The 12363-nt window shown below is 33.3% G+C and overlaps 1 protein-coding gene across 7 annotated transcripts in view; it reads left to right on the top strand.

Moving 5' to 3' along the window:
• LOC117345258 overlaps positions 1-12363 on the top strand; it is a 125289-nt gene that overhangs the window by 34008 nt on the left and 78918 nt on the right. For 6 of the 7 annotated variants that reach the window (XM_033908292.1, XM_033908299.1, XM_033908295.1 and 3 more), the window contains exons 2-4: positions 2679-5073; positions 5585-5651; positions 6492-6509. In XM_033908292.1, the coding sequence (XP_033764183.1) occupies positions 2979-5073; positions 5585-5651; positions 6492-6509 (2180 nt within the window). In that variant the 5' untranslated portion in view covers positions 2679-2978. The remainder of the gene's footprint in view (positions 1-2678; positions 5074-5584; positions 5652-6491; positions 6510-12363) is intronic. The other variant, XM_033908296.1, reaches the window with a different exon arrangement.

The following is a 12363-nucleotide window of genomic DNA, read 5'->3' on the forward strand; positions in this document are numbered from 1 at the left end:
CATTACCAAGGTTTGGATATGGAAGGTTTTCATTATCAATGTTTGGATATGGAAGGTTTACATTATCAAGGTTTGGATACGGAAGGTTTACATTATCAAGGTTTGGATATGGAAGGTTTACATTATCAATGTTGGATATGGAAGGTTTACATTATCAAGGTTTGGATATGGAAGGTTTACATTATCAAGGTTTGGATATGGAAGGTTTACATTATCAAGGTTTGGATACGGAAGGTTTACTTTATCAAGGTTTGGATATGGAAGGTTTACATTATCAAGGTTTGGATATGGAAGGTTTACATTATCAAGGTTTGGATACGGAAGGTTTCCATTATCGAGGTTTGGATATGGAAGGTTTACATTATCAAGGTTTGGATACGGAAGGTTTACATTATCAAGGTTTGGATACGGAAAGTTTACATTATCAAGGTTTGGATACGGAAGGTTTACATTATCAAGGTTTTGATATGGAAGGTTTACATTATCAAGGTTTGGATATGGAAGGTTTACATTATCAAGGTTTGGATACGGAAGGTTTACATTATCATTGTTTGGATATGGAAGGTTTACATTATCAAGGTTTGGATACGGAAGGTTTACATTATCAAGGTTTGGATATGGAAGGTTTACATTATCAATGTTTGGATATGGAAGGTTTACATTATCAAGGTTTGGATACGGAAGGTTTACATTATCAAGGTTTGGATACGGAAGGTTTACATTATCAAGGTTTAGATACGGAAGGTTTACATTATAAAGGTTTGGATATGGAAGGTTTACATTATCAAGGTTTGGATATGGAAGGTTTACATTATCAAGGTTTGGATACGGAAGGTTTACATTATCAAGGTTTGGATATGGAAGGTTTACATTACTAAGGTTTGGATATTGAAGGTTTACATCACTAAGGTTTGGATACGGAAGGTTTACATTATCAAGGTTTGGATGTTAAAGGTTTACATTATCAAGGTTTGGATACGGAAGGTTTACATTATAAAGGTTTGGATACGGAAGGTTTACATCACTAAGGTTTGGATATGGAAGGTTTACATTATCAAGGTTTGGATATGGAAGGTTTACATTATCAAGGTTTGGATATGGAAGGTTTACATTACCAAGGTTTGGATATGGAAGGTTTACATTATCAAGGTTTGGATATGGAAGGTTTACATTACTAAGGTTTGGATATGGACGGTTTACATTATCAAGGTTTGGATATGGAAGGTTTACATTATCAAGGTTTGGATACGGAAGGTTTACATTATCAAGGTTTGGATATGGAAGGTTTACATTATCAAGGTTTGGATACGGAAGGTTTACATTATCAAGGTTTGGATACGGAAGGTTTACATTATCAAGGTTTGGATATGGAAGGTTTACATTATCAAGGTTTGGATACGGAAGGTTTACATTATCAATGTTTGGATATGGAAGGTTTACATTATCAAGGTTTGGATACGGAAGGTTTACATTATCAAGGTTTGGATACGGAAGGTTTACATTATCAAGGTTTGGATATGGAAGGTTTACATTATCAAGGTTTGGATACGGAAGGTTTACATTATCAAGGTTTGGATGTTAAAGGTTTACATTATCAAGGTTTGGATACGGAAGGTTTACATTATCAATGTTGGATATGGAAGGTTTACATTATCAAGGTTTGGACATGGAAGGTTTACATTATCAATGTTTGGATACGGAAGGTTTACATTATCAAGGTTTGGATACGGAAGGTTTACATTATCAAGGTTTGGATACGGAAGGTTTGCATTATCAAGGTTTGGATACGGAAAGTTTACATTATCAAGGTTTGGATACGGAAGGTTTACATTATCAAGGTTTGGATACGGAAGGTTTGCATTATCAAGGTTTGGATATGGAAGGTTTACATTATCAAGGTTTGGATATGGAAGGTTTACATTATAAAGGTTTGGATATTGAAGGTTTACATTATAAAGGTTTGGATATGGAAGGTTTACATTATCAAGGTTTGGATATGGAAGGTTTACATTATAAAGGTTTGGATATGGAAGGTTTACATTATAAAGGTTTGGATATGGAAGGTTTACATTATTAAGGTTTGGATATGGAAGGTTTACATTATAAAGGTTTGGATATGGAAGGTTTACATTATCAAGGTTTGGATACGGAAGGTTTACATTATCAAGGTTTGGATACGGAAGGTTTACATTATCAAGGTTTGGATATGGAAGGTTTACATTACCAAGGTTTGGATACGGAAGGTTTACATTATCAAGGTTTGGATATGGAAGGTTTACATTATCAAGGTTTGGATACGGAAGGTTTACATTATCAAGGTTTTGATATTGAAGGTTTACATTATCAAGGTTTAGATACGGAAGGTTTACATTATCAAGGTTTGGATATATGGAAGGTTTACATTATCAATGTTTGGATATGGAAGGTTTACATTATCAATGTTTGGATATGGAAGGTTTACATTATCAAGGGTTAATTGGGTATGAGAATTTAATAAATGATTGGAATTATAAGATAATTGAAATCATGATCTTGGCTAAGAGTGATTTACACGGACCATACAGATACAAAGTTCCCCCAGATTTATTTATCCTCTATAATGACTTTCTATTTTGCTATTGTTGATATATCACTTGATGTTTGACAAACTGTAACAAGTTTTCTATTATTTTTTTCAGAATATTCCTCAGATAGTCAGTGACAGATGATCAGCTAAGATGTAACCTAGAACTCCCGACCAAATTACATCACAACTTTTACTGCGGTCTCCTCACATGAATGCGGTCTATATTCACTACAAAACTCAACATGGATATATCGGACGAATCGGAAAGTGAACCCAACATGGACCACAACAAACTCTTCAGTTCAACCTGACGATTATAACTTAGTATACACAATGACCGTAGATCGCCACGATAATAACTTTGTATACACAATGACCGTAGATCGCCACTACTAATAATCACAAATACGCAATGGAGAATAAGTTTGGTGTCACATTAAAGTCCACTGGGGCTGGAAAACCCACGGACCGTAATTTTAAGCCGTCAGCTTCAGCATCTTCTGCAGTAAAGAAGTCAAGCTTTACAGGACCCCCTCCAAAGTTCACAGACATCAAGGCCCGGTTTGATGATGAGAAAAAGGAACAGGTTTCGGAGAAAACATCAGGCTCCCCAGGAACCAAGCAGAGAGAGTTTGGAACCGATTACTCGGCGAAGAAAACATTAGGGTCCCCAGGGACCAAGCGGAGAGAATTTGGAACTGATTACTCGGCAAAGAAAAGCAACAGTGGTGTTAATGATAAAGGCAAATTAACTCAACCATTGAAAGTGGGAAAAGCTGGAGAAAGTGGTTTTCAGAGGAATGTCACAAGCCGAGGATCATTTGAGCGAAAAACAAAAATTGAGGAAAAGGGGAAGCTGGATTTACAGGATGATGACGGTGCCCAGATTGTTGTCGGGAAAGTTTTCACTCGACAAGACAGCAATACATATACAGCTACAGTGGAGAATCGCGTCCAAAGACAGGGGTCAAGTGACGATCCAGTAGACAAGGTTAGAGCTAGCAATCTACTAACAGGACAACTAGCAATGCTGAGGATCCGACCGGGAAGTGGAGGAAAGAAAGACGAACGTACAACATTCTCCAGTCGAACCGTGGAGAAATCTAACAATGGTTTCAATAAGGTGGAAACCACAACCACAACAATTAAAAGTAATTTCAACACAAAGAGCAAACCATTCTCATCAAACTCTGGGAGTAATGGATCCCCAAAACTAGGAAAAAAATTTACATCTTCATCAAGTGCACCAACAGAATTCGGTCTTTCATTTTCACCAAAGAAAAGTGACGACAATAAATCTCGGGACTTGCTAAGTAAAACATTCTCATCTCATAGTCGACAATCCAGTAGTGATTCATTAGGTAGCTCCACTAGCAGCCCTCGATCAAACGTATCCACCGATCTCGTGCAATTAGACTCTTCTTCACTTAAAAAGCTTGACTCAATCCTTGGAACAGGTAGCGTAGAACATTTAGGAAATCGTAAGGAAACAAAGACCGTAACAAAAACAGTTGAAACTGGAGCCAAACGACCAGGAAGTCCAAGAACCATTGTCACAGAAACTAAAATTGTTACAACTAGTGTTTCAAAACGACCTGGAAATAAAACTGTAAGTTCCCGCGAGGAAGTTACTTCGTTCAGTACCAGTCAATCAGAAAGTAACTCTCCCCGATCTTGGGGAGGTAAAAAGACAGACGTCATAAAGACATCTAGTGAAGATTCAAAGCCAGAATGGCTGGATAAAAGCAAAGAAATGGTGAATAAGTTCCAAACCAAAATGAAACCAACAACAAGAGATGTGTTGGTAACTAACAGTGATAAATCAGACGTAACAAAGTCTCGTCTCAGTAAACCTGTAGACAAGACAGTTAAACAACTATCGGCCAATAAAGGTAAACTGGGTAAAACCGATATAAATAGCAACAAAATGACACCTGCTTGGGAGACTAGAGTTGTCTCCTCAAGTCTTCAGCGACGATCGTCAGATCTGTCCGACACCGGAAGTGATATTAGTAGTCGGAGTTCCAGTAGTTTACCCAGTAGTATTGACTTAGTAAAGAAAAGGGAATGCACCATTAGGAAAATGGAACCCGGAAACTTCAGAAAGATTATGGGTAATTTTGAAGAAAAGAGTAAAAGTGGAAGCACAACACCCGAACGAAAAATATCAGATCCCAAATTGGAATTTAAAAAGCCTTTATCAAGAGCCAAAAGTATTGTGTTGGAACGTAAAAATTCTTTCGAGTGTCCACAATCGCCACAACTTTCACCAAGGGATGCAACTCATTTAGTTCTGAAGGAGACGGGAGCCATACCAAATGTGAAGAAGTTCGCTAAGGAGATCAATTCTGGACGAGCACGCGCATTCAGTACAGGAAGTATAAAGGATTCTGGGAGTGAACTGGAGTATCATGATGCTATATCCCGTCGCCAAGGCCAGGAATGGCCCAACAGTGATCTCAGCAGCGATGAAAGTGAGGCCCTGTATGAATTTATCGGAGATCCAGGTAAGGCATTGTGGGTAATGAAAATTGGTTATTCAGACTTAAGGATATTTATATGTATGTATGTGAGACCAGAAAAAAGATGAGATTAATCGCTATGGTCATTGACATAAATCAACTCCTTGAAATAATTTCGTATATATTCTGTTGAATATCGTGTAGATGATTTAAATTCCAGGAGAATGCATGGTATGACAAATATTCATATATTTCACTCTTGATTTGCCCTCCTGAAAATACTGCTAGCTTTTGTCATACAAGTAAAAATTTCCAGAAATCTTTGAATTATCAGTATCAGTTTGTTATAAATGACTATGGAACCAAAAAATGCTACTATATCTACAGGAATTAGTAGTGTGTAAATACCTTATAAATAAACTGTGTTGACAATTCAAAAATAATTGTCAATTAGAATATGGTTTGTTTGAATTGTTTGTTTGAATAGTTTGTTTGAATAGTTTGTTTGAATTGATTGTAAAACACTTTACGGACATTTTTGTTTTTCACTCTCTAGGTGAAGGAGATCGGGATGGAGAACCGCAGAACAGTCGCAGCATGGCTCGCAGACATGGCCAGAAAAGGTATAGTGTGATTAATAAAAAAGATAAGCACTTACTAACAGTTTCCTTGCAGATTTATATATATATATATATATAGTGTATTTTACTAATATCTCAGCTTAAATCATTTATTATTTGGGTTTTTTTGCAGCTAAATTTGCATTGTATATGAATTGTAGATAGAATCTTTGACATCCAGGTTACCAATACTTGGTTATGACATATATACAGTACTCTTGGGCTTTGGATAAGTTGTACAACTTGTGCCCAATCGTGCTGCTGAAAAGGCAATAGAATATGTTAAAATCAAAGTTGTTTTTTTTTGCGTAGGAGTAGAAGCATTTACGTGTTGGAGGCACTAAATAGCAATTCTTGTATTGTAAAGAGAGCATTATATTTACATAGTATTTATATATTAATGTGTGCTATTTTTATCTGACACTGACTGACGGAATATCCTTTTTGTATCTTTTTTTGTAAATTGGAAAAGGAAAACTTTTCTCACAAAATCATTCATAAAATTTCTTAATTGCATTTTTTAAAACCTACATTTCAGCAATTTTCAGACCAAAAGAAAAAAAATAAATATATATCCAAATATCTCATTAAATAAATGCATTTAAAACTTATTGTGAAGGATAAAAAATCCTAACAAATTTTATTCAGCTGCAAGAAACAAATAAATTACGATGAAGCTGAACTCTTTTTGTTAATTATCTATAATCAAGATGTGACTCAAAGATTATGTTACCAGATCTGTTTAGCTGTTCTATTGTTTCCAGTTTACATATTTCATGTTGTATTATCCGCTCTTTGTGAGATTGATGTATATATATTGCACAATATGCTTCTGATTTGCAGTCCTGATTTAGATAGTGGGTAAGCAAACTGGCTGTGGATCCAGAGTTATCTACCTTTCCTCCATATCACTAGTGCCTTGCTTTGCCTGACTCTAACAAAGCATTATACATATATATCTGATGTATATTAAATGATTTAAACCTTTTGGACAATATTTGTAATAAAAGCAACATTATTTTTCATAAATTATATTCATAAGCTGTAAGATAATAGATAATGGGATTCAGTTGTTTTTACAGAATGTCAAAAATTTACTATATGGATATCGAAAGATCAAGACACACATTTTCTCAAAAAATGAGCACACTTAGTGATGATGGTATGAACGTCTTAGATATTATTTTACAGAAAACCAAAAAATATGATGTGTGCCTTTCCTGTAAACTGTCAAATTCTTTGATAAAGGCTCAAAAGCAGGTGCTCATATACCAGGACGGTATACCAGGGTTTTCTTCAAGTTGTCATAAACATTGTGGTGATTATCTATTCTAAATAAGAAAAGAGAGGTTGGTACGGAAACAAGAAAAACAGTTTTTGGCCTTATAGAATTTGAACAAAGATTATTTTTAAAGAGTTTGCTGATTTCAAAAGTCTTATTTGGTATTCATTAATGAATCATTGATGAGTTATCATAGCTAATTAAGTATACTGCTAGGTTAAGAATAGCTATCGGGGCTACAGACTACATTTATAAGTGATCATGGCTAATTAAGTGTAGTGCTAGGTTTAGAATAGCTATCGGGGCTATAGACTACATTTATAAGTGATCATGGCTTATTAAGTGAACTGCTAGGTTTAGAATAGCTATCGGGGCTACAGACTATAGAATATTATATATTTATACTGTATACATATTATGCATGACCCTAACTTGTATCGAATGTCTGAAAGTTTCAGAATTTATCAAAAAACATTTTCTGCATCATTATGCAACTAGCATGTCATCATGAACAGCCATCTTGTCAGGAATTGTGAGTTGTAAATATAATAAATTATAAATATGTTATCATATTCTGTACTTCTTAAATGGTCTCTGTTATTTTGTGAGTTATTTTGTATCTTTGTAAATTCTTTAATGGACATTTTGTGAACTGCATTGTTGAAAATATCCTTGTTTTTTAACTACACACACTTAAAGCTAGTAATGAAATATTACTATTTCAGTGTTCAAATCCTTTCTGTAAAAGTCTGTTATAAACCACATTGAAAATTTGATGTTTATTTTGTTATTTAAAATTCTAGGGAAATTTTACGAAAAATTGATTACCTATACAGTGTAGAAAATTTTTGCAGCATTTTCATTTATTTGAGAAATTTTTTTTTACCTTTAATACTTAAACCCCCAAAATCAGTTTTTGTGATAACTAAATATGGATATAAATATGGACATGTATATTGAACGGTACTTAACTAAATATGGATATAAATATGGACATGTATATTGAACAGTACTAAACTAAATATGGATATAAATATGGACATGTATATTGAACGGTACTTAACTAAATATGGATATAAATATGGACATGTATATTGAACGGTACTTAACTAAATATGGATATAAAGATGGACATGTACTGTATATGAACGGTACTTAACTAAATATGGATATAAAGATGGACATGTACTGTATATGAACGGTACTACATATACAAAAGTATGTCCTCAATTGTAGGTCACTATGATCTCTACTTTTCAAATACAATTATGTATCATATTTTACCCATTAAATTGAGATATACTTACAGCATAGGTTTTATTTATATCAGAATAAGAATTATATACATGTATATTCGAGACCATATTAGTTTAAATCTATTTCTTCCACAATACCCTGTGTCATTCCACAATACCCTGTGTTATTCCACTCTCAAACCATTGTATAAATGTGCTGACTGTTGCATATATATATGTTATATTCCACTAGTGGAAAATGACCTTCCGTCTTTTGATTGGTCAGGAATTTGAACTGTGACGCGAGTTGCAATTGTTATTGACGTCATCAATAATTGTATGACGTCACATCACCGTGTCCCAGCCCTCACCTGTACACCTTAAGCTTATTTGCATACACAGAATAAGACTTGGCCACATTTCCCTTTGATTCAAGCTGATATTATTGTGGTAGAAACAGGTCACACGACTCGTGATTTTTGGATATGGAATTTATTTCACTCTCATAAGTTATTTTTTAAAAGTTACAAAAGACACTCTAAGGCTAAGGCTTGTGTCTTGTGTGACTTTTAAAAAATGACTTACTCATGTGAAATAAATTCCATATCCAACAACCTCTCGTTGTGTAACCTCTATATAGTCTTCATAACATATGTATATTCAGATGTTTAAGTTTATATGTTTTAAACCTAAATTTATAATAATTTAAGTATTTGTTATCAGTAACTTTCATATTTGTGTTCACTTGTATATCAATATCATCATTCTTTAGATCAATAAGAAGATTTGTTTTTACTTACCGTATTTGACCTAATAAGGGCGCAGGGCGCGGGTAATTGACGGTGGGGGCGCCCTTATTAAGATTAGTTATTCTGAAGTTTTATGAAAGACTATACCTTATAGCAGAATATATACCCAAGGTTGTGGAAACGGTAAAATATTCAGTCATAAAAATATTCCAGATGAAGATATCTATTCATTATCATATATTAAGCTTAAACATCACTTGAATACTCCTGTAAACTTGTAAACCATGCCAGCTGATCTTTAGACCAGAGAACGTGTGTTCCACCATTTATGTTCAAATGGAACTCTTTTGTGTTCTATTTATAGAAACAGGTGATTTCCCAGATCATATCAGACATCGTTTTCTTTGACCTAATAGTTGATTTACAATGTCTTTTACTAGCTTTCTGTTCTGAACAAAAGTTATTTATCAACAAGAATGAAGTCTTTACTTTATCTTCAAATAAAGATGGTAAGTTATTATTTGTATGTGTGTTTAGTTTTGGGTGCTCTTTGCACTGATATGTCATCTGTAGCCTGTAGGAATACACAAAATGTGGCGAAAACATGTGTTCCAGTTACTTAATTTGCTGAAGAAAATTGAACACATAAAGTAGCAAAATATTTCACATGAATTATTACTTTTGAACACCATTTTGACACCATTTTGACACTCGGTCAAAGATTTATTTCCTTGAAAAAAGGTAGGGGCGCCCTTATTAGGGCAGGCGCCCTTATTAGGTCAAATACGGTATATCTATTTATTTATTTTTTTTTTTTCGATACTAGTTGTCTTTTCTGAAAAAAAATATTCTAACACATCTGAATTATTTTCGTAAGATTGAAATTTAAATCTTTGTAAGAAGATATACATACATGATCTAAGTATATTTTGTGTTGCAACTGAAGGGAGATAACCTTTGCTCTCTTGAATAATTTCTATGGTTTATTGTTTATCAAATAAAACAAAGACCAAATGAACAATGTTAAGACATCAATTGAAAATACAGAATTACCATGGTAAGAGAATGTGATTTGCTTCATTAAGATTTTTCTGTTCCATTCAATATTTGGGATAAAATTTTGATACTCAAAAATTTCTAAAAGGAAAAAATCTTTTATAAAGACTTTCTTTTACTATATCAAGTTCATTTATATTTATGATATATGTTTTTTAAAAAAATTATGAATTTCAGAAAAATATCAACGTTCTTAAAAAAGGGGAAAAAAAAAAAATAGAAAAATTGAAAACAAATAATAAAGATATAAAATGTAGGTAAGAGGATTTAATTTTTAGAAATACTTTACCAAATTAAGGGTGTAATTCCATGAATGGACTGTTTGAACATCATACTTTCAGCCCCATATTTGACCTGGTAAAATGGATTAGCCTGATCAATTAATTTCGTCCCAGTCCATTATAAATGTGAGGTGATGCAGGTGACCATTATTTTGACACCTCAGCCAGATTTCCTACTGATGTTAAAAATGTTTAAAAGTGCTTGTAGAAGATAATCACTGTTAGAATCTTAATTAGTGTTACTGATGAAAAATTAAAGGCAAGGTTGGTTTTTTTCACTTGGGGGAAAATGTCTGAAAGATTGGCAGAAATTCCAATCAATGAAAACAGCCACTGCAGCAAGAAAGCTGATTACATGCATGGACTACGGCTGGTTTGTGGCGGTACATGTATGGACTACGGCTGGTTTGTGGGGTACATGTATGGACTACGGCTGGTTTGTGGTGGTACATGTATGGACTACGGCTGGTTTGTGGCAGTACATGCATGGACTACGGCTGGTTTGTGGGGCGGGTGGCATGTTTCCCCCACTAATATCAAAAACAACAAAAAGGCATGTTGTTGTTTAGTGTGGTGGTATTATTTGCTAAATGAATTGATAGTATTTTGATAAGTTTCCTTATATAACAGTAATTGTGTACATGCACGATCATATGTATACCATAAATAATAAGTTTGTTAATCCTTATGTAATTACATATCTTACTTATATACATATGTATTCTCTCTTTAATAAACAGGGGTTATTATCAATTTAAGGCAAAATGATGGTGTACATATTCTTAACAAATAAACCCCCATATTGTAAATATCCAAAACATCAAAGTTATTTATCCATAGGAATCCTTAATCCAGCATGCACATTAATTAATTGACAATGCTACCTTTCATTCAATATCACTCATTTTATTTTCTTCTGAAAATCATGGCAAAAACATAAGAACACAGAAAAAAATCATGTCATCTGCAAGATAATCTGCTTTGATAGGGAAACTGAATAATTTTAGTTTTTTGTTATGGTAATTGTTCATGTAGGCCTATAGGCTATGGCTCAACGACATTATAATTAAACAATAATTACCAATCCCCATGTAGGTAGCCTGAGAAATCTGCTCAAATTTGAAAAATACTTTATAATATTGCCTGTACTAATTGGTCAAAGGGAGATAACTCTGATAAGCTTAACGTTGCAATATAACAAAGCTAAGACTTATAGTACAGGGAATTCTACTGATAGAGAATTAATCTAGAGAAATTCTACTGATAGAGGATTAATATAGAGAAATTCTGCTGATAGTGAATTAATCTAGAGAAATTCTACTGATAGAGAATTAATATAGAGAAATTCTACTGATAGAGAATTAATATAGAGAAATTCTACTGATAGAGAATTAATCTAGAGAAATTCTGCTGATAGAGAATTAATCTAGAGAAATTCTACTGATAGAGAATTAATCTAGAGAAATTCTACTGATAGAGAATAAATCTAGAGAAATTCTACTGATAGAGAATTAATCTAGAGAAATTCTGCTGATAGAGAATTAATCTAGAGAAATTCTACTGATAGAGAATAAATCTAGAGAAATTCTACTGATAGAGAATTAATCTAGAGAAATTCTACTGATAGAGGATTAATCTAGAGAAATTCTACTGATAGAGAATTAATCTAGGGAAATTCTACTGATAGTGAATTAATCTAGAGAAATTCTACTGATAGAGAATTAATCTAGAGAAATTCTACTGATAGAGAATTAATCTAGAGAAATTCTACTGATAGAGGATTAATCTAGAGAAATTCTACTGATAGCGAATTAATATAGAGAAATTCTACTGATAGAGAATTAATATAGAGAAATTCTACTGATAGAGGATTAATCTAGAGAAATTCTACTGATAGCGAATTAATCTAGAGAAATTCTACTGATAGAGAATTAATGTAGAGAAATTCTACTGATAGAGAATTAATCTAGAGAAATTCTACTGATAGAGAATTAATCTAGAGAAATTCTACTGATAGAGAATTAATCTAGAGAAATTCTACTGATAGAGAATTGATCTAGAGAAATTCTACTGATAGAGAATTAATATAGAGAAATTCTACTGATAGAGAAT

The sequence above is a fragment of the Pecten maximus genome, chromosome 16 (genome assembly GCF_902652985.1).
Source record: "Pecten maximus chromosome 16, xPecMax1.1, whole genome shotgun sequence".
NCBI classification, from domain to species: Eukaryota; Metazoa; Mollusca; class Bivalvia; order Pectinida; family Pectinidae; genus Pecten; species Pecten maximus.